Below are 22,961 nucleotides of genomic sequence, written 5' to 3'. Positions count from 1 at the left end.
CATGACGTGCAGGTCGGTGGACATCCTGGGCAGAGGGGCAGTGGGGTCCCAGGAGATGGGAACTCGGCCTGGCGGGCGAACAGCCCAAGGCTTTTCCGTTCCTGGCCGCTGGTGCTGGGGACGTGGCTGTGGCCGAAGTACAACAGTGGAGGGGGCTCCAGGTGGCAAAGGACAGGATGATCTCAGACACTGACCCTCCTGGGCACACGGGGCACAATCACTCTGACCCTGGGTCGTTGGTGACCCGGCAGAGCTTCCCCCCTCTTCTGCCTTTGTGAAAACATCCGATTTGATGCTGTTGTCGAGCACACAGAATTGTGATTTATGTTGCATAGTCTGCATAGCCCATTTCCTGTCCAGAAGATAGTTGTTACCTTTCCGACAGACACTCACTCAGGGGAAGGCTGGGTCTCCCGTCCCGCCCCTCTCACTACGTGTATGAGGACAATCAACAGTCAGGGCTGGAGTTTCAGGAGTTTAGGATCTGGTTTTTATTGGAACCCCAGTCCCTCGGCCCAGCCTGCCTGATGCGGGGCCCGGGGCGGACATGGGCCGCAGCCTCTGCCATCCTCCGGCCTGGGACCTCTGGCCTTGGGCCGTCAGTTGGAGAAGCGCAGCAGCTCCTCGTCTCCTGTGGACACAGAGGCTCAGAGAGTAGCTGTGGGGCTCGCCGGAGGGCCCCGAGGGGACGGTCGGGGAGGGGGTGCCGCATGGGGGAGGAAAGGCAGCTGGGGCCAGGAACCCCTGCTCGCTGAATGGTTTGGATCTCCAAAGTGCCTTCCACAGAGGACCCGATTTTCTTGCCTCTTCTGATTTACTTGAGCTGCTCTTTCCTCGTGGGGACAGAAGGCACAGCGAGCTTACGTGGCTGCCGCCGCCCGCAATGCTGGTGCAGGCACAGGGCGGAGAGACGGCAGTTCGCTTCTAGACCACCGTAATAAAGCGCTAGCAACCTAAAGTGAGTCGTAATCTTGCTGGGGGAGGGTCTTGCCTTCAGTTTGTAACAAATACAGTATCTGTGGGGCTCAATAAAGCCAGGTGTGCCTGCCCTGTTCTCATTAGAGCATCACCGTCGCCATCAGTAAGAGCTGCTATTAGCCGAGCACCAAGCGTGCCAAGCACTGTGAAGTCTGGGAGCAGGTACTTTGTCCCATTTTACAAAAGAGAAAACTGAGGCTAAGATTGGCACTTGCCCAGAGTGGCCGGCCCGAACGTGGCAGCGCCAGAATCCGCCCAGTTCTGCGGGGCTCCTCAGACTGCCCTGCACACGCTCCCCTGTACCTGGTCCCCCAGGTACCCCAGCGTGGCTGGAACAAGGGCTTGGCCCCATTTTAAAGATGGGAAGCTGAGGCTCGGAGAGTAAATGGCTGGTCACCTGGTGCAGAGTCCAGAACTTAGCTTTCCAGGCCCCCACATACCAGGGCTCTCCCGCCTGGACCCCAGCACCCCGGGCCCAGCCCAGCACCCCCAGGGCCACCTACCGTCGCCAGGGACACCGCAGTACTCCTTGCACTCCTTCTCCGAGTAGAACTTGTTGCCGTTGCCTTGGCAGCCCCCGTAATTGAAGAGGACGCACTTTCCCTGCACAGCGTCAAATGCCCAGAGCTGGCTGTAGCCCCGGCAGGGGCCAGGGACTATGGGCAGATTGCAGGCCGCTGTGGACAGGGCGGGGGCACACGGCATTAGTAATCCTTACGGCTGGCTGGCTGAGGCCAAGGACCCCAACCAGGGACCCTGCACCACCTAGTCCCCACTAGACTGGGAAGCGAGAGCCCGTGTAAAGAAATAACTTGCTGCCCTGGCCGGCTTGGCTCAGCGGTTGGAGCATCGGCCCTAGGACCAATGAGTCTCGGGTTCGATTCCGGTCAAGGGCACGTACCTCAGTTGTGATTTGTCCCCGGCCCTGGTTGGGGCCATGTGGGAGGCAACCAGTCGATGTGTCCCTCTCACGTGGATGTTTCTCTCCCTCTCCCTCTCTTCCTCTCTCTCCTTCCCACTTTATCTGAACAAAAATGGAAAAATATCCTCAGGTGAGGATTTTAAAAAGAAAGGACTTTCCTAGGGTCGCCCACATCCAATTCCTGTGACGTCAGGAAACGTGCCCTGGAGTTCCACCACCGGGACATCGCGGCTGCCTGTGCCTTTGGCCGGTGGCCCGTTGGGAGGACAGCGCTGGGCGGGGCGGCGCGCGGAGCGGGGCCCGCGCTCACCCACAGTCCTGCAGGTCTGCAGACACTCCTTCTCGGAGACGAAGTTGTTGCCGTTGCCCAGGCAGCCGCCGTATTCGAAAGTTTCGCAGGCCATGGATGAGCCGTTGTAGAAATACCGCCTGAACATCCCCAGGCAGGGGCCTACTGCGTGGCCCAGTTGGCAAGAATCTGCAAGGGCAGAGCAGCAGCACTTACTGGGTGCTTGTCGTGTAGCTGTCACCAGGCCGGACACTGACCATGCGTCATCTCATTTAGTTTTCATTTCTGTACTACGAGGAAGGATGACCAACTAATTTTATAGATGAGGAAATCGAGAGGTAAAGTGACTTGCCCAGGGTCACACAGTGCTGAGGTTCAAAATGATGTCCATTGGACTTCAAAATCAATGCTCATTCCACTCCAGAACATGGGGAGATACACGACCCACAGACCACCATCCCCTGTGTTGGTCGTATCTGCCCAAAGACTCTGTAATAATAGTAGTTGATGATACCTTCACCAGCATCCATGCCAGCCAGCTTGACCTCTTCACCGAGGCCCCACCCCCATGTCTTTGGAATGCATTGCTCCATAAAACCCTACCTGGATACCTGGACGCAGCATGAATTCCCTTCATCCATGAAGTCCTTGATCTCCTCACCCCTACACCCTCTGTGCTACTCCAGCCTGTTAGCTGACCCTCCCTTTTGGGTCTATCACTTTCTCCCTGACTGCCTCCACTTGACCCGAAGTTCCAAAACGACATGGGTGGTCTGTCTCTGTGACACCAGTGCCCAGCTCCAGGTCTGGGGTGGAGCCAGGTTCAGTGTTTGCAGAGTGCGTTGGAGAGCGAGTTGTTCGTAAACACTGTCAACTACACAAAGCATCCTCACATTCTTCCCCATCTTGCTCCCACAAGAACCCCGATGGTAGCTCAGCGGGTTGTTATCCCATTGTACAGATGAGGAAACCAAGGCTAGGAGGCCCCACAGTGAGACAGGGCAAGAACTGGCTTCTTATGGAGCTCAGACCATGCCTTATCTCCTCTCTCCCTCACAACCCCTGGCACAGGGCTGAGTACTTGATTTGCCTTTTCTGGGCCTAGTCCTTGACTTGAGCAGAAAAATGAGAGGTCTCATTATCATGAGGCAGCCAGGGTGAGCCAGCCATGGGTCCTTCCCCTCAAGTATGGCAGAAGGGGGTGAAGAGGTGAGTGATAATTACCTTCTTTCCTGCTGAGTTCACTTAGTAGTTGCCCAGCCCCTGATCCTTCCTGTTCCTGGGGCAGCACAGCCCGCCGGGCTCTCTGGGGGGGAGAAAGAGAAGCTGTTGCAGGGACCTTCCCACTACTGCTCACCTGTATCACCAGAACACACACATCATTTGTTTCGGGAATCGGGGTATAGACAGAAGCGCAGCTACTAGACTGGTTAGTGGCCTGTTTTCCCAAAAGCATCAACCTGAATTCCAGAATGGGCATCACAGGACAGATTTCTGGACTGAAATGAAAACTCAGAACCTCGAGCTATAGCAATGCCTCGCATCCAACCTCCAGTTCAAGGGCCGAAAGGACGTAATAATGGAAAAGGAGCCTACCCCAGGGTTGGAAACCAGGGAAGGGGAACACTCCCATGCGAGGCACATGAAGGCATTTGTACACAACGGAGTGTGGGTGTGCCTGGTTTGCAGCAAAGGCTGCTTACGATGGAAGCTGCTTGCCAAGGAAAAGCCATGTAGAGTAAGAAGGGACCTGAGATTGGCCCTCGCTCTCCTAGCTGTGGTGGAGGTTGGGCGGTGGGGAACTGCAGGGCAGGGCAGGCTGCCAGAGCTGTCAAAGGGTCTCCGAGTATGGAGTCCCCTGAAGCAGGATTCCGCAGCAATGTAAAAAGGGATAAACAGGAAAATGCAGGCCACCAGTCTTCCTGCCCGCAGGTGAGACCTGGAATCTGCAGAAGTAAAACTATAGTAACTGCGAATGTTCCCTTCTCCTTTTAAGATGTAAGTGGAAGCCATGATCAGGGACTCCACTGTCTGCCAAAACCCATCTCAAGCTGGTTGCGTATGGGCCTTCCTTGGTGAGAGTGAAGGAAAAGAGAGAAGTCACGGGACAAACTAAACAAATGCAGCTGCTCAGAAGAATCAGGCTGAGCTGGAGAAATGTCTCCACTAAACACAGGATGACAGTAAGAAACAGAAAGCTTAAACCATCAACGGAATTCAAGATGACATTGCATCAATATAACAGGAACCAAGGGTTATGGAAATGAGTAACATGAGAGAAGTAGAAAGTTACTGGAAATGGAAAAGACTTTGTTGAATTTAACCACCCAGCAGAGACAATAAATTGACAGTATAGAGATTATAAGAAAGAAATTCACATAATAGGAATTCTAGGAGAAGCAATCAATATAGAAATAATAGAAGAAAATTTTTCTCAGTTGAGGAAAGACTTGAGCTATCCAATTACAAGAGCTCAAAGGGCAGAATTAATGAAAAGCCCCATCTACACATTTCCTAGAGACAAGGATATCCCAGTGGCCCTTGGAGTAGATGATGACATTTAATGACAGAAGCTGCAGAGCAATATCTGAGGTTGTAAAAGGGAAAAGGTTGCAACCCAGGGATTGATTCTTCACTCATCCAAGCTGTTGACCATGTGACATAAACACAGAAAGACTTTCTCAGACATGCAAGGATCCAGTAGTTTTCCACTCATGTATCTTTCTGGAAAAAACTACTTAATGGAAACATTCCCACCAATTGAGAAGGGAAAATGGCTGGTGTGATAGCAAAGCAATGGTGGTAAACTGAAGTCAATAAAATGTAAAGTTTAGGTTAAATTATTGTTAAAATGGTCATACAACTTATGTAAATATTAAAAGCCATTCTCAAAACAAAAGGTAGAAAATATAAACGTCACTCTTACACAATATCCACAATAACAGGGATGTAGATGGCCTGGAAGGAAGCAATGGAAGGCCCTGGGCAAGTGGCTCAGTTGGTTGGAGCGCTGTCCCCATACATCAAGGTTGTGGGTTCAGTCCCTGGTCAGGGTGCATGCAGGAAGCAATCCATGAATGCATGGATGGGTGGAACAATGAATTGATGTTTCCCTCTCTCTCTAAAATCAATTAAAACATTTTTTAATCCTCACCCAAAGATATTTTTCCATTTATCATCAGATAGAGTGGGAGGGAGGGAAGGAGAGAGAGAGAGACAGAGAGAGAGAGGGACACATCGATTGGTTGCCTCCCCCACGACCCCTACCAGGGCCAGGGATGAACCGCAACCAAGGTACGTGCCCTTGACTGGAATCGAACCCGGGACTCATTGGTCCTCAGACCGATGCTCTAACTGCTGAGCCAAACCAGCCAGGGCAAAAAAACCTTTTTTTTTAAAGGAAAAAGAAAGCGCCCTGGCAAGTGTGGCTCAGTTGGTTGTGTTGTCCCGTGCACTGAAAGGTCACCAGTTCGATTCCTGGTCAGGGCACATGCCCAGGTTGTGGGCCAAATCCCCAGCGGGGGGCATGCAGGAAGCAGCCCATTGATGTTCTCTCTCATCGATGTTTCTATCTCTCTCTTCCTCTCCCTTCCCCTCTCTCTAAAATCAATAAAGAAAAAATATTTTAAAACAATTACCAGCCCTAGATGACTGGGAATTATGGCAACAGTGGTAATCTGGACAATGTAAAGAAAAAGGGGCCAGGAGACAAAACAGAGTTTGAGAGTGCTAGAATTTGACTGTCAAACGATAAAGAAAACAGATATCCTCTAAAAGTGTATCCAGCCCTGGCCGGTTTGGCTCAGTGGTTAGAGCATCAGTCCGAGGACCAGAGAGTCTTGGGTTTCGTTCCCACTAAGGGCACAAACCTCGGTTGCAGTTTGTCCCTGGCCCCGGTTGGGGTCGTGTGGGTGGCGACCACTCAATGTGTCTCTCTCACATTGACGTTTCTCTCTCTCTTCCTCCCTCTCTCCCTCCCGCTCTATCTGAAGATAAATGCAAAAATGTCCTCGGCTGTGGCCCTGGCGGGTTTGGCTCAGCGGTTAGAGCGTTGGCCTGCGGTCCTGAGAGACCCGGGTTCGGTTCCCGCTAAGGGCGCGTACCTCGGTTGCAGTTTGTCCCCGGTCCTGGTCGGTTGTGAGGGTGGCAGCCACTCAATGTGTCCCTTTCACATCGATGTTTCTCTCTCTCTCTCTCTGTTCCTCTCTCTCCCTCCCACTCTACCTGAACAAAAAATGGAAAAACGTCCTCGGGTGAGGATAAAAAACAAAAAAACAACAACAACAAAAAAACGTCCTCGGGTGTGGATTAAAAAAATTAAATAATAAAAGTGTATCCAGTGATGCCCACCTCTTAAATGTTTTCTCATAACCTTGACTTGACTCAGAGCCTTCTTTAAGAAATAAGTCTCTTGTGGTGAAGAAATATCTACTTGTAGTTTAAAAAGTCCACTTCATTTTTAAAAAATTCAAATAAAAATACAATGAATGTTTTGTTGTTGTTGTTTTTTGTTTTTTATCCTCACCCGAGGACATTTTTCCATTTTTTGTTCAGGTAGAGTGGGAGGGAGAGAGAGGAACAGGGAGAGAGAGAGAGAAACATTGACGTGAAAGGGACACATCGAGTGGCTGCCACCCGCACAACCAACCAGGGCCGGGGACAAACTGCAACCGAGGTACGTGCCCTTAGCGGGAACCAAACCCGGGTCTCTCCGAACCACAGGCCGATGCTCTAACCGCTGAGCAAACCGGCCAGGGCCACAATGAATGTTTTTACAAATTAAAAGTAGCATCTGCAGTATAATCCCGTTTAATAACATTATATCTAAACCTGTGCCTCTGTCTAGCCCCAATCTGTCCTCCCCACAGGCCTGCCTGTCAAGGTTTCTGGAATGATGTGAGTGCTGGTCATTTTTGAGTGGTGGAATTTTTAAAAAACTTCTATTTGTTAGTACTTTTCTGCACTGTTTTAATTCTTTTTTTTTTATCCTCACCCGAGGACATTTTTCCATTATTTGTTCAGATAGAGTGGGAGGGGGAGAGAGGGAGAGAGAGAGAGAGAGACATCGATGTGAAAGGGACACATCGAGTGGCTGCCACCCGCACGACCAACCAGGGCCAGGGACAAACTGCAACCGAGGTACGTGCCCTTAGCGGGAACTGAACCCAGGTCTCTCTGGACCCCAGGCCAACTCTCTAACCGCTGAGCCAAACTGGCCAGAGCTTCTTTTTTTTTTTAAGTATTCTTTTTTCTTTATTGATTTTAGGGAGAGAGGAAGGGAGAGGAAGAGAGAGAAACATTAATGAGAGAGAACATGGATTGGCAGCCTACTGCATGCCCCCCACTGGGGATCGGGCCCACAACCTGGGCATGTACCCTGACCGGGAATCGAACTGGCAACCTCTTGGTGCATGGCTCGACGCTCAACCACTGAGCCACAGTGGCCAGGCTGCATTATTTTAATTCTTTATAATGAGCATATGTTAGTTTTATAAAATCAATGCTAATTTTTCTTTAAAAATGTAGAAGCAAACAAATAATATGTTAACTGTTAATTCTTTGCAGGAATAAGGCCATTGTCTTTTTTTTTCAATTTTCAGGAATACATTTCTAGATAAACATTATATATAGACTTATACACACTTCAGCAGAATAAATTAGGATATATAATTTTCAAATAATCAGAAAAAAAGAATGAATATAGCTTAATCACTATGGCAAAAAGCAGGAAAATAAGATAGAAGAGTAAGGACACCCCAAAAATCAAAAGGCAGCCTAGGCCTTCTGCCCTATAGTTTGAGAAGCTGCTGCTCTTAGGTTTGCTGATTTTAGAAAGATCGATTAATTTTATTTTCATTTAGTGAGTATTGTTAATTCATCATTAAATACTTGACTGTTCTTAGGCACCATGCTGGGAACTTTTGTAACATGTCATTGAATTCTTGCTCTGGGAGGGTGACTAATTACCCCATTTCATATGTGAGAAAAGCGAGGTCCCAATTGGGCAGCACTGGCTGTAGCGGCAGAACCGGGACTGAGCCCACGTGGGACTGACTTCAAAACCCAGGCCCCTCACTGCCCTCCCGCAAGCCCTCTCAGTGACCCCACCACAGCAGGACCTCAGCAGGGGCAGCAAAAATCAAGCAGGCAGGGAGGGGATGGAATAGGGGAAACAGGTACTCACTGGGGGTGCAGTGGGCTCTGGCTCCTGCTCCCCAGGGACACACTCTCCTAGGTCAGAGGACAGGAGACAGAGGTGAATAAGAGGACCACTTGGGGGGCATCCTAGACCAGAGAGGGCTTTGCGTCCTTCATAGTGCTGACGACACGCCAGGTGGGCATCGCACTGGAATCTGTGCGTTAGCCCACTTCATGAATGGCTCCACCCACGTGGCTTTCTGAAGGTCATTCTTAGAAAAGTCGCAGGCTGGTGGCTGCACCGTCATCACCATCGGCGTCCTCTCCACCTCACCACCAGCATGTCATCAGCACCGTCACAGAACAGAAATGGCTAACATTTGTTCAGCACTTACTAGACACCAGGCACAGTGCTATTGTATTTAATGGCTTTGTCTCATTGACTCCTCACAGCAACTTATAAGCGAGACATTATTATCCCCATTTTACAGATGAGGAAAATGAGGCTCTGGAAGATTGCCCAGCCACAAGCCAGCCACCCAGCTCAACGTGAACCTAGGTGCTCTACCTCTGGGCCATGCTCCGAACCCTAACACTCTATTACCTCCTAAGAGGTACCTGTGGATTCTGAATATGACCCCACTTAGACACATAGCAGCAGAGTAGACACTATGTCTACTCTGTTCCAGTCCAGCACTGCCAGGCACACACTGTGTGACTCGGAGCAGATCCAGGGGCCCCAGCTGCCTTCTCTGTAGAGAAGGAAGGGGGGTTGTTCTGCTTCTCTCCGAGGCTTACAAGAGAGACCCGGGGGCTAGGAAGATGTTCTCGGGGGCCATTCAGGAGGAGGAGGAGGCAGAAGCGTGTGTGCGGGGGGTGCCGCTCACCTCTGTTGGCCATGGTGAAGATGGAGTCCTCGGGGATGCCCATGCCCCGGGCGAGCTCCCTGAAGTCCTCCAGCAGGCTTTCCCGAAGCTGGGGCTCCCGCCCTGAAAGGCAGAAGCAGAGCCGAGTCCTAGAGCCTCAGGGCCTGGGCGGGCAGGGCCTGAGATGATTCTGCCCAGGGATTTGTTCCAATTCGATTTCTTTAACACACCATAGAAAGATCAACTCCAGAAAGGAAGAAAAGCCCCTCCCGACCCCCATCCAGGTCTCCCGACCCCCCACGGGGTTCTTCCATGGGTTCCTTCAAGGGCCCGAAGGCGCTGGAATTCTCCGGGTCTGGAAAGTTAGGGACCAAGGGGAGGGCTCTGCCTTAATGGGAGACCGCGCTCTACCTCCTCCAGGCAGAATAAATGTTCCCACATTTCCTGTAGCTGGAGCTCAGGAAAGAAGGAAAGAGCAAGACTCCCCATTCCTCCCTACCCCACTGTCCCTAGATCACGGGTCTGAGCGTATCTGGTTCCGGGCCTTTACCATAGAGCTTGGCAGTAATGGTGGGTCCATGGTGGTGGCTGGATTTCTTGCTCAGAATAATGGCATACTCATCATAGTTGGTATGGACCACATAGGACTCTACGATGATGTTCCATTCTGCGTGGGGGATGCAGGAAGACAGAGGGCTCGGTGGTCAGAAGGCCCTTCTAGCCTGAGATCATTTACCCACACGTCATCTATTCAGTCATCTTGTCTACCCATCCCTTGATCTACTCATTTATCTCTTCATCCATCTATCTCCTCTATGTAGTCATCAGTTCATCTACCATCACTCCATCCATCCAGCTTCTCCATAAGTTTATCCATTTTCCTTTCTTCCTCCCTCCTTCCTTCCTTCTTTCTTTCCCTCCTTTCTTCCTTCCTCCATCCCTTTAATCATTGATGTATCTAGATGATTGATTAATTCACTTATCTGCCATCCATACATATGCATGTTTACCAAACGTTTTTTTATTCTCTCGTTTATTTATCCAACCATCCATCTACCCAAACATTCATATATTCAACCCCTAACACAATTAGTTGACACACAGAACATATTCAATAAACATCTGCTGGATAAATGAATACATGCATGTCCAAGTCCCTCTGTCACTTAGCACCATGAGCTCTGTCCATGGCAGATGCTTTGCAAATTTTGATCAGCTGATTGCAGATGCCTAACATGAAGACTGATGAAATCTTGATGTCATCCTCACATTCACGCCATCACTCTAATTCTGGGGGGGATAAGGAGGAGGAGGAGAGGAGGAATTTGGAGGAAGGCTAGATGACAGCTCAGAAAAATGGGAGGAAAGGTTAGAGGGAGAGAGAACTGAGAAGGAAAGAGAGCTTAAGACATCAAGGTTTTTGTTTGTTTGTTTTTAGCAAAGGCGAGAACTGTGGATTCTCCTTTGACTCGACTTACTGGACTTGTTGTAGAGGAACTTTCCATCAGTGTCTGTTTTCTCATAGACACCAGAGATTTCCTCACAGACGCCGTTCCTGCAAATGAACAAGTCGAAAGAGGTAAATTCTGGTAGAGACCATGGTCCTGCTACCTCCTCCCCTTCTTCTTCGGGGTCCTTCCCAGATATCTTTTTATAACATTTCAAATACCTTGTTGAACCCTACACCAGCCCTGGGAGATAGCCATTTCACATATGAGGGGACAGAGGAACAGAGGAAAAAGGGCTAATCCGTGCCATCTCTTGGCAAAGCCAGTACTAAAAATCAACTTCTTTAGCCAAATCTGCACATTATACTGGTGCACTGGGAAGTCAGGGTGATGAATCAATGCATCCTCTATTACTCTGTGTCTCTTGCCCCAGTTCCCTTACCTGTGAAATAGGGTAATGATAGCTCCTACCTCACAGCGTGGCTGGGAGGATCGAATGAGACGTATGTAAAGAGCTCAGAGTAAGCACTGTGCACATCTGAACTGTTATTGTTATGATGTTTGTCACTTATTGAGCAGCATCTATGTGCTACATGCTGGGGATGCAGAGGAAGACAAGACCTGTCCCCACATGGAACTAACAAGTGAGTGGGACAGGTGGGCAGGCCAGAGGCAGATGCAGTCAGTGTGCCACGTGTGTGTGTGGGGGCGGGGGGAGAAGGCGTGTGATCTGAACTGTAGGGGTCAGGGAGGGCTTCCTGGAGGAAGTGACACAGAACCTGGGTCCTGAGGGATCCATAGGAGTTAGCCCAGGAGGTGGGAGAGGTTTCCTCAGTGGAGGGAACATATGGGGAAAGGCTGAGAGGTACGGAGGCTGAAGGGTTCCAGGACCTGAAAGTCGGTCCACTTGGGCGGGTCATGGACACGTGGGTCATGGAGAGCTGAGAGGCTGCTGCAGACAACCAGGAAAGAAAGGGCGGTGGGTGGACCAAGGTTACTGGGGGGAAGAGGGGGAGGCGAACAGAATGAAGGGATTTCGGAAGAGAATGGATGGGGCCTGCTGACAGATGGGATGGTCCATGGCAGCAGAGACGAGGATTTAGGCCACCCTCTCCGGCCCAGGTTCCAGGTCCCTGGCGGGTTGAAGGGCCCTCACTGAGCTAAGGGACGCCCAGGAGTAAGAGCACGTTGCAAAACTGGGGTGGCGTTGGAGGCGCTGCCCTTGAGGCGCAGACGGACGATTAGAAAGGGCGCCCTGGCGGTGGAGCACAGAGATCTCCAGCTCAGAGGTCGGCCAGTTTCCGGACCTGGTGGTGACTGAAGCCAGGGCGGGGGCTGGTGGGCCCTGGTCCCTCACCCCTCCCACCTCACCCCAAGCTCACCGCCAACGCGTGCTGGTCGTGCTGATCTGCCTCTCCGTCGCCCCCTCTCTCAGCATCAGTGTGCTCATGGTCAGCCTGTCCTTGAACCTCACCAGCCAGGGGCAGGTGGAGCCGATGGCCACGTGGAACCATTTCCCGTAGAACTAGAGGCAACCACAGAGCTGAGGGTCTGGATTTGCCTCTGACCTTGAAGGAGTCTTGGCAGATGTCTGCTCCCCTCCCTCCTCTGAATGACTCATCCTTTGAAGTGATAACGTCTTATAGCTGATTTGGATGCCACAGCCTCAGAGGAGGATGGAGCCCTAATCGCGGAACTTCAGGCGTCCTGGCTTAGAAAGGAGCTGCTCAGGTGGGCCCCCTGCCCGGCCTTACTCTGTTGAGAGCTGAGGTCTGTGCTGCTCGCTTGGATGGGGTCCAATCCTCGTGCCCTCAGGTCACATCAACCACTGCCCTCCAAGAGCAGGAGTCAGGACACGGGGTGCTCAGCCCCTCGCAACAGCCCCTGGCTGCCTGTAAGTGTCTCCTTGCCTTGAGCGGATGCAGGACGAGCCTGACCCCTCCTTCCCGAGACTGCTCAGCAGAGCTGGGAGAACCCTCCAGTCCCTGCAGAGGGCCAGCTCGGGGCCCTGCTCCTCACCACCCCTCCACCCATGACCCTTCCTGTTCCTGCAAGGAAATAAAATCCTCAGGACGCCACAGCTAGGAGGGTCTGAGAGCCCCTCATTCCGATGTGGAGACCTGGGTAGACAAGGTCCTGTTCCAGGTCACCCGGAGATTCGGGCAGAGCTGGGCGGGAAGGAAGACCTCTTATTCCCACCAGCCCATCTCTGTCCGGCCTCTCTCCTCCCTGTGCGCGCACATGCCCGCCGTGCCCTCCGGCCTGTGGGATGAGGGGGTGGCTAAAGGGTGAGGGCTGGGTGCGGGGGGTCGGCAGGCAGAGTCCTGAAAGGCTGGGCGTGCTGGCGGCCGCGGGGCAGTAGTCAGCACGGAGCCCTCTCGGGGGTGGGTTTCCCTTGGAACCTCAGAGGACAGCTTTGAATGTGGGGGCGTTTGACTCGGGGTCAGAGAACCCCACAGAATGGCAGGCACACAGCATTGTCACTTCAATCAACCCCAGACCGTCTGGGCGGGAGAGCCTTTAGGGGCCCACCCCTGGAGTTCCAGATGGGGGGAATGAGACCCCAGGCAGGCAAGACCGCCCCTCCCCCCCCTGCCGCCAGGCCCAGCTGCTCAGACACCGTCACCGTCACCCGGGGAGGCCAGCCTTACCCTGGACATGTCGAAGTTCTCTTGCACTTGGACGTCGGCTGGCAGTGCCGGCACAGGGTTGGCACTCACCGCCAGGCAGGCGGTCAGCAGCAGAAGCAGGGCCCCGAGGCGCGGCATGGCTCTGGCTCCTGTACCTCAGGGGTCACTCGCGGCTCAGTCCAGGGACAGAGGAGCTCCTGAGGCTGGGGAAGGACTTTGGTGTTTGCCCCGCCCGGCCAGGACCAATCAGGGCCTCAAGGCCAGGTCCGATTGATCCCTTGTGGTGCCCTGGCTGGGGTCAGTGGTTCAAAGGGGCCAGGAGGTCTGTTTCAGCGGAGGCATTGGCCAAACACAACAGGGCCCGATTGCAGCCCAGGCTGGGTTCATCCCCAGAAAGGCTTCTCCAGAAACCCCCCATGTCCCAGGGTCATGTGCGAATGAAGGGCACAGGTAGCCCTGACCTTTTCTGCTGGGTCACTCCACCTACTTCACACTCCCGAGAGTCGGGAGGATGAGTCTGAATAGGCCCATCTCTCCCATGAGAAAACAGGCCCAGGGAGAGAAAGTGACTTATCAGAGACCACAGGGAAGTCTGTGACGTCCTCTCCCCAGTGTTCCTTCTGTCACCACTGGTTTCCCGTAGCCAGTAAATCACAGCAGAAATAGTGATGCTCATGATTATAACAGCGGCTTCCATCCACTGAGCACCAGCACTGCGCCGCTGTGTTCCAGCACTTAGCACCCACCAGGGACCCGGAGCCCATCCCACAACCGCCCCATGAACGAGGTGCCGTTTCCCCCTTAGAGACGGGGGAGTAGAGTCTCCCAGAGGTAAATGACCTGCCCGGGGTCTCACATCGGGTGAGTGGCATTGCCCGGGGAGGCAGCATCTGGTGTGGTTGAGGGCATGGACTCAGGAGCCAGATGGCCTTCTGTCCTACTCACCGGCTGCGTGGCCTCGGGTGAGTGACTTTACCTCTCTGTGCCTCGGTCTCCTCATCTGTAAGCGGGGATCGCAGCGCCTGGGTCACAGCATTGCTGTGCGGGCTGAAGGAGGCAATACCTGTAAAGCACGAGACCAGTGTCCGGCACATAAGAGCTGAATATGTTTGTGGCAGGGTAAACAGTGTCCCCCGAATTCATGTGCACGTGGAACCTCAGATGTAATTAGTCAAGAGAAGGTCATCCCAGGTGAGGGTGGGCCCTAAATCCAGTGACTGATGTCTTTCTAAGAGAAAGGGGAGGGAGATTCAGTCAGAGACACGGACACGCAGGGAAGGCGCCGGGTGAAGCCCGGGGCCGAGACCCGAGGGAGCAGCCACAAGTCAAGGCCGAGGACGGCAGGCAGCCACCAGAGCTGGGAAGAGTCAAGGAAGGTTCTTTCCTAGACCCAGGAGAGACGTGGCCCTGCGGACAACTTGGAGTCGGGCCTCTAACCTCCAGGACAGTAAGAGAATGAATTTCTGTCGCTTTAAGTCACCCAATTTGCGGCACTTTGTTAACAGCGGCCTTAGGGCACAATATGGTATCCATTAAATTAAAGAAATTGAATGAAAATAATGTTAAAACCTAGGTGTGCTCGTCTCCGGTGACTCTTGCCAGGGACACTGCAGGGCCTCTCTCTGAAGACCTCTTCTCCGGGGGCCGGAGCTGTGTCCTGAATGTTCCTGTGCTCCCCACGGGCCGTCCACACACAGCAGCCTCCCGCTGCAGCTGGGAATGAGCCCTTCAGACAGGTGGTCCAGACGCAAGACCCCTGCCCACGTGAGAATGGGGCTCCCCCACATAGTGGCACCAACGGACGGTGTGTCAGAGCCACCGAAAGGTGGCTTCCACCGCTGACAGGAATGAGTGTGTCTGTTCGTCTCAAGTGAGTATTTTCTTTGCTCCAATGCTGACAGCTTGGCTACTGATGGCATCCCCCACTTTTTAAAAAAAGTATTTTTATTGATTTTGTTGTTGTTGTTGTTGTTAGAGAGGAAGGGAGAGGAAGGGAGGGGGGAGAGAGAGGGAGAGAGAGAGAGAAAGAGAGAGAGAGATCTATGTGGAGAGATGAGCTGCCTCCTGCATGCACCTCACTGGGGATTGAGCCCAAACCCCAGGCATGTGTCCTGACTGGAATCGAACTGGCAATCTTAGTGCTTGGGATGACGCCCAGCCAACTGAGTCACACCAGCTGGGCCGATGGCATCTCCTGTTTTAAAAATTCCTCACCTGAGGGTATTTTTCTATTTATCTTCAGATAGAGGGAGAGGGAGAGAGGAGGAGAGAAAGGGAGAGACAGAGAAACTTCGATGTGAGAGGGACACATCAACTGGTTGCCTCCCGCACGATCCAGACCAGGGCCGGGGACAAACCGCAGCCAAGGTACATGCCCTTGACCAGAATAGAACCCACAACTCATTGGTCCGTGGGCCGACGTTCTACCGCTGAGCCAAACTGGCCAGGGCTGATGGCATCTCCTTTTTGCTTTGGCTGCCGGGAAGCTCAAAGCCATGTTTAATCACAGCAATCGTATTGGCTTCTATTTTGGGGACAGTCATCTTCCCTCTGTTCACAAAGTCTTCCGTGGCCTGGTTAATGGTGATAGTAAGGAGGCGGTCTGAATTCAGACGAATGCGGAGAAGTGGGAGCCGGAGCCCGCCTTCTGTGACTTTGGGATGACTCTCTCCGAAGCTCACTTTTTTCATCTGGAAGAAAACAGTGCCCATTCTTTCTGCCAAGAGACTAAGTGATGCAAACCCACTGTCTTACCTGTGTGATAGACTCAGGGTGTTCCTGTCTCTGGAGAAACCAGGCCTAGTATAAGAGTGAAAAAATAACAATGAGTCGTTAATCATTGAATCAGGTGCACTATTAAGGTTGCCTACAGGGTACCACCAGGGCTGCTCTGATCTTCACAGCAGGTCTGTATTATTAAGATTGTCAGCCCCACTGGCTCATGGGAAGCCCGAGGCATATGCGGTGAAAAAGAATCTGGGCCCCTTTGGACAGGGCGGCGCATTCAGGCACATAGCCTCTCCTGGCGGGGGGAGGGGGCCAGAGGCCCTGCCGGGATGTTGGTTTCTCCTGCCTCCAGGGATGTTTGCTTTCTCGAGATTATTAACCAGCACAAACAGAGGCAGCAATCTCTGCCAAGGCCCACTGGACTTTGAACTGCTTTTAAAAAATTAACCCGGGACACAAAGATGCACGGCTGGCAGTGAGTGGTCAGGAGGCGCTGACCCCTCTTCCCGCTCTGGCCACTGGAGTGGGGGGTGGAGGCTCTGGCGCCCCTGCCCTTCTAGGGGACCCAGAGGTTCGAGATTCCACAGGAACTGGCCAGGTTCTGGAGCCATGTCAGGGGGAGGGGAAAAGCCTGCCCCCCAAGTAGGAGGCCTCAGGGCCTCAGAGGTGTCCTGAGCAGTGGGGAAGAGAAGCCTCATTTTCAGATAAAAACAGGGTTCTGGCCCTGGCCGGTTTGGCTCAGCGGTTAGAGCGTCGCCCTGCGGTCTGGAGAGACCCGGGTTTGGTTCCCGCTAAGGGCACGTACCTCGGTTGCAGTTTGTCCCCGGCCCTGGTCGGTTGTGTGGGTGGCAGCCACTCGATGTGTCCCTTCACATCGATGTTTCTCTCTCTCTCTCTCTATTCCTCTCTCTCCCTCCCGCTCTACCTGAACAACAAAATGGAAAAATGTCCTCAGGTGAGGAAAAAAAAAACAAAAAAAACACACAGGGTTCTGGGAGGGAATGGGACTTGTTCAAGGTCATCCTGCTTGTGGCCCAGCGGGGGTCCAGGCCAGCCTGACTTTCAACACCCTGGCTTCCCCCATCACTTATTCGTTCGTCCACTCATTCATCCACTAAATGCACACTGGTGCGTGGTGGTGCAGGTAGGATGGAGTCCTGACGGGGCTCTCAGAGAAGATGATAAGGCAGGGTGGTCACTGCACTGACGGGAAGCCGAGGCCAGGGGAGAGGAGTCCACAACGCGAGGAGTGGGAGCTAGCCAGACAGAAGTGCGTGGGGTGTGTTGGGAGAGGGTATTCCAGACAGAAGGAGCAGCGACTGCAAAGGCTTAGAGGAGGAAGATGGAGAGAGAAATGCATTTGGAATACAAAACACAAGCAAACCAAAAAACCATCGGTCTGGAGCTTGAGGGCAGGGGGGAGGGGCAAGATGAGGCTGTGGGTGTGGTCAAGGCCGGGCAGCTGGGACTGAGATGCAGCCAGGGGACTTTCTCCTGATCCGAGTGTACGGGAGCACCGGCAGGTTTTCAGAAGTGAGCAGCCGTTCAGATTGGTAAGCAGAGGAAATCGGCGAGGAAGCAGTAGGAGTGGAAGGCCCAAGGAAGCCACTCCCTAAGGCTTTCCAGAAAGAAGGGAGGAGCTGGGGCACTGGCACCTGTTGTTTGGACCAGCAGGGACATCAAGGACACTAAGACCAAAGGGCGTGGTCGAGGTTCCGGCTTTCCTGTTAATGGTGGAAGGGGGTGGCAGGGTGGCCGTCTTTCCGAAGGAGGAGGTCCAGCTGTGGGCCTTGCCCCAAGGCCTGCCCCCTTCCAGCTCCCTTGGACTTGGAGCCAAAGCCTGGTCAGTCATGGCAAAGCTGGAGGTGAGCAGCACCCAGGACGTCATGAGCGGCGACAGGAGCGAGGTCCTCACTGCCCTGTGACCTCTAGGCTTTGTTCCTCCTTCCCCACCCTTGTCCCAAAGAGCTAGGCCACTCAGAGATCTGGGTCCCCTTTCTTGTCCCTTGCTGGGTGACCATGTGGCAGTCCTTCCCTCCCAGACCTCGCTTTCCTCGTCTAGACCTCCAGGTGCGGGTAATAATAACTCACTTGACCGGGCTTAAGTAAGAACCAATGAGGGGCATTTGGGAAAGTGCTCCCCAGTGTACACACTGGAGGGATCCACGTCATCACAGGCAATTAGCACAGCTTGTACCAGGCACACTCCATCCGGGCTGCAGGATGGCATGAGCATCCTATGTCCACTAGAGGGCAGCAGAGGACTTCTAGAAAGACGGAGGGTTTGCTCACAGATCACCTAGTAGACAGGGAGACCGAGATTAAGGCAAAGGCCCCTAGAACTTTTCTGACCAGAGAAGTCCTAACCAGAGCCTGCTTGAAATGGTGAGTGTAAAACAGTCAGCTGCTACCTTGCCTATCCCCACCCTGTCTACAGAGGTGGATGCTTAGGTGGGGCCCCTTTATAAAGAGATCCCTGGGAGATCCTCCTGGTGAGCCAGAATTGTGTCCGGCCCTCTATAGACCACAGAGTGCTCCTAACCTGAATAATCACTTGATTAAGGTCTTATAATGTGCCATGTGCCAAACTCCATGCTGAGCCCTCCCAGCCCTCTTACTGAGTCCTCCCATTAAGGTTCTATCATTTTACTACAACAGTAGTCATATTTCACAGATGGGGAAACTGAGACCAAGAGATCAGGTGATCCAATGTCAAAGGGCACCCAGCCAGTGAGTAGCAGTTCAGCCCCAGATCTGTCTCCCTGACACCTGAATCACTCTGCTGACCACCCAGGCCCTGTCCCTGATAAACAGCAGGACCTTGGGCCATGTTCTTTCAGAGACCTGGAGCTACGGGGGTGAGGTGGGGGCCGTTTCCTTTCAATCCTCTGGACTCTTCCCAGCTGGAGTTAGGCTTACATGAGTCTGGCTCTCCCTTCCCCAGCCACGAGCATGCTCAGTGCCTGCCACACTGAGACCTGACCCTTCGCTTCCTCTTCAGGGCCTAGCCCCGTGCTGGGCACTTAGTAGGTGCTCAGTGAACACGTGCTAATTGACTGACTTAGAACAGTGAGGTCAGACACCAATAAGGACCACCCAAATAGAAGACAGCTGAGAGAGACTGGGAGCTGAAATTCTCCCTGAGCTCCTGCATAATGATCAGAGAGTGAGCGATTGATACAATGAACGACACAATGTAAAAAGTAAAGAGCCCTTGCTCTGTGGTGGCTTTGCCTTGTGTCACGGATTTTGAATTCGTCTGTGCATCTGGGAGGATTCCCAGGGCTTTGTCCGGCAGGGTGATGGTTAAACAGCTGAACTTTGCACCCAGACAGACCTGGTTTCCAGTCAGGCCCTGACCCCTTCCTGCCTGTTGGATCCTACCAAGTTCCCCCACCTTTCTGAATCTGGGTCTTTTCCTCGGTGAAACAGGGTTAAAAGGAGCTCATAGGAGCTGAAGAGTTGAATGATGAGAAACGCTCCATGCTCCTGCTCTCTGGACAGCCTGGCGAATAGCTAGCCCTGGGTGGGGGTGCCCTGGGTGGGGGTGCCCTGGGTGGAGGTGCCCTGGGTGGAGGTGCCCTGGGTGGGGGTGCCCTGGTGGAGGTGCCCTGGGTGGGGGTGCCCCGGGTGGAGGTGCCCCGGTGGAAGGTGCCCTGGGTGGGGGTGCCCTGGGTGGGGGTGCCCTGGTGGAAGGTGCCCTGGGTGGAGGTGCCCCGGGTGGAGGTGCCCCGGGTGGGGGTGCCCCGGGTGGGGGTGCCCTGGGTGGGAGGTGCCCCGGGTGGGGGTGCCCTGGTGGAAGGTGCCCTTAGGTGTTGTCGGTTTTGCTTCCTGACTGTGAGCAGGTGGAGAAGCAAAAGGTGAGATTCTTTGGACCTGAGTGTCCTTGAGACCTGGCTGCCCCAAGGACAGAGCTTGTGGCCCAGGTTCTGGCTCCCTTGGTGCCCCCGAAAGAAGGGCTTCCAAAGGAATAAACTTCCAGAGGCCGGTCTGCACCCAGGAAGAGGACATACACAGTTCCTGCTCTTCTCGGGCTGGTTTTGTTTTGTTTTGTTTTATCCTCACCCGAGGACATTTTTCCATTTTTTGTTCAGATAGAGTGGGAGGGAGAGAGAGAGGGAGGGAGAGAGAGAGAGACATCCATGTGAAAGGGACACATCGAGTGGCTGTCACCCGCACCACCCAACCAGGGCCGGGGACAAACTGCAACCGAGGTACGTGCCCTTAGCGGGAACCGAACCCAGGTCTCTCTGGACCGCAGGCCGACGCTCTAACCGCTGAGCCAAACCGGCCAGGGCATGGCCTGGTCTTAACTGTCCATTAAAGCAGGCCCTCCGGGGCCGGCCTGACTCCTTGCTGACTGAGATGACGTCACCCAGTGTCCTCGAAAGAGCCAAGACAGCTCTTTTCTGAAATCACGGGGCGAGTTCGACTTTCGGAAGGTCCCACTGGCCTTTCTTCAGTGGAGACAAATGAAAGTCTCCCAGTCAACGCCCCTGGAAGGACAGCAGGGACTCTTCCCTGGGCAAGGTCCCGAATGGACACTGCCTGGAAGAATCCTGGCGGGAAGGAACTGACGGCAGGAAGTTCATGAGTCGATAGCCTGAGTCCAGATAGGAATGCAGTTTCTTCGAGTACAGCAATGGCACAATGTCTGTGCTGAGAGCATCCATTAGTAGTAGAGATCGTAATGGCAGCTAGCACTTATTTAGCACTGACTGCATGCCAGGCTCTGTCCTAAACAGTGTATTTGCACCCGTTCTATCGATCCTCACAGTGTCCTGAGTGCTTATTACCTGCTCACAGGGTAAACCAACCTTAGCCCCACTTACAGAGGAGGAGACTGAGGTTCGGAGACCTTGGCCAGGCTCCCACACAGCTGTATGTTGGGCAGATGGAAGCCTGGAGACCACCCAGATCTCCACCCAGGGCCCTGCCCGCCGCACAAAGGTTAGACATTAGGGGTTCATTTCTGATTTCCCAGATCCCTGGGACGATCCCGTCATTGGGTGGTTTGGGATGCATTCCTTTATCTCTTGGGTTGGTGAGGTTCCTCCATGAAGGGAAAAGACCTCGGGAAATCCCTTCCTCTGTCTCATCAAAGACCTCTGCATGGTCTGGCCTCGCGGGGTTGTGCTGGGCTTTGATGGAGACCAACTTCTCCAGGAGGCTGTCCCATGTGCTCAGAGCTTCCCGAGTTGAATAGAAACTGCTCCTGTATTTGTCCTTCCTCCGGGGTCCTACTGGGTGGCACTTGGCATGGGGGTTAAGAACACGTAATCGGGAGCCAGACCGCCCCGGTACAAACCCCACTTCTGCCACCTACGAGCTGCATGATCTTGGAAGAGTTCCTAAACCTCTTCTTGCCTTGGTTTCCTACCTGCGACATGAGGACAATAACGGTACCTACTTCACAGAGTAGTTATGAGAAATCAGTGAGTTAACACATGGCAAGTTCCGGGAACAATGCTGGGCACCACAGCGATTTGCTAATTGTTTTTATTCCATTGCTACCAATCGTCACTTTTATTGTCCTTTCCCCCCAACTGTCCGGAAGCTCCTTGGGAACAGGTCAGGCCAGTGTCTCCCATGCCCAGTCGAGCAGGCCTGGCCTTCAAGTAGGACTTAGTAAACGTGTGATGGGTGAGCTGTAGTGTGATCAGAGCCAAGAGCTGAATGAAGGTGCTTAAGGAAGATGCCTCTGGCCAGCTGATGTGGATGTCAGTGATGGCCAGCTGATGTGGATGTCCTCCTTGATGGCCAGCTGATGTGGATGTCCTCCTTGATGGCCAGCTGATGTGGATGTGGTCCTTGATGGCCAGCTGATGTGGATGTCGTCCTTGATGGCCAGCTGATGTGGATGTCAGTGATGGCCAGCTGATGTGGATGTCAGTGATGGCCAGCTGATGTGGATGTCGGTGATGGCCAGCTGATGTGGATGTCCTCCTTGATGGCCAGCTGATGTGGATGTCCTCCTTGATGGCCAGCTGATGTGGATGTGGTCCTTGATGGCCAGCTGATGTGGATGTCCTCCTTGATGGCCAGCTGATGTGGATGTCGTCCTTGATGGCCAGCTGATGTGGATGTCGGTGATGGCCAGCTGATGTGGATGTCAGTGATGGCCAGCTGATGTGGATGTCAGTGATGGCCAGCTGATGTGGATGTCGGTGATGGCCAGCTGATGTGGATGTCCTCCTTGATGGCCAGCTGATGTGGATGTCCGTGATGGCCAGCTGATGTGGATGTCGGTGATGGCCAGCTGATGTGGATGTCGGTGATGGCCAGCTGATGTGGATGTCGGTGATGGCCAGCTGATGTGGATGTCCTCCTTGATGGCCAGCTGATGTGGATGTCAGTGATGGCCAGCTGATGTGGATGTCGGTGATGGCCAGGGGCCTTGTCTGGCTCACACAGTAGGCCTATTGCATCATGCTTAGAACCTGGGTCTCCTGACTCCAGTCCTGGTCTCCAACCACAGCACCAAGTTCCAGCAGCTGCTGCTCTTGATTTCATAACAAGATCACCCCTACCTGCCCCACCTGGCCCCACCTGTTTGTTTGCTCAAAATTAAGGAAGACAAGTCTCTAGAAATGGAAAAAGTCATCTAAGAAGACACAAAATGTCCTTCAAAGTGGCTGAAATGAACCTGTTGTGTATAACTAAATAAATATGAATTTGAGGCAAGTGTGTCGTTAGATAAAGGGAAGAGAGACCCTGAGTGACAGAGCTGGGCACCTCTGGGCTGTGAGAGAGGAGGGTGCGGCCAAAGCAGACAGAGCCGGAGGCAGGATGTTCCTCACGGTGTGGTCTTCACAACTCGCACACTGACTTCACCTCCTGGGAGTCCGTCTGGGGCTGGTTGCCCAGAAGAGGCCACAGAGCCTTTGAAACACAAGCATCCACAGGAGCGTTCTTCTCGGAGCTCGTGCCCCTCGTCCACCCTGCGCTGGCCGGGAGTCGGGT

At 53.3% G+C, this 22,961-nt stretch overlaps 1 protein-coding gene across 1 annotated transcript; it reads right to left on the bottom strand.

Moving 5' to 3' along the window:
* Nucleotides 1-599: 599 nt before the first annotated feature.
* Nucleotides 600-13,409, bottom strand: LOC118630151 (alpha-1-microglobulin/bikunin precursor). Its single transcript, XM_036261879.1, has 10 exons — nt 13,293-13,409; nt 12,024-12,166; nt 10,672-10,748; nt 9,744-9,860; nt 9,215-9,316; nt 8,374-8,420; nt 3,414-3,495; nt 2,211-2,378; nt 1,482-1,655; nt 600-631 (listed from the first exon to the last, which is right to left on the bottom strand). The coding sequence occupies exons 1-10, from the start codon at nt 13,407-13,409 to the stop codon at nt 600-602; spliced, it is 1,059 nt and encodes a 352-aa protein (XP_036117772.1).
* Nucleotides 13,410-22,961: the final 9,552 nt, after the last annotated feature.

The sequence above is a fragment of the Molossus molossus genome, unplaced genomic scaffold (assembly GCF_014108415.1).
Source record: "Molossus molossus isolate mMolMol1 unplaced genomic scaffold, mMolMol1.p scaffold_m16_p_14, whole genome shotgun sequence".
NCBI classification, from domain to species: domain Eukaryota; kingdom Metazoa; phylum Chordata; class Mammalia; order Chiroptera; family Molossidae; genus Molossus; species Molossus molossus.
The sequence above is the reverse complement of the archived record's forward strand: the minus strand, read 5'-3'. Positions and strand labels throughout refer to the sequence as shown.

Bases quoted from the DNA above. Each gene is read 5' to 3' on its own strand.
- LOC118630151 (XM_036261879.1), bottom strand. From the start codon at position 13,409: ATGCCGCGCCTCGGGGCCCTGCTTCTGCTGCTGACCGCCTGCCTGGCG. The intron at 1,656-2,210 runs GTGAGCGCGGGC...CCCTGTCCACAG, and splicing joins GCAGACCTGCAGGACTGTGG to CGGCCTGCAATCTGCCCATA. The intron at 632-1,481 runs GTAGGTGGCCCT...CTGTGTCCACAG, and splicing joins CTGCGGTGTCCCTGGCGACG to GAGACGAGGAGCTGCTGCGC.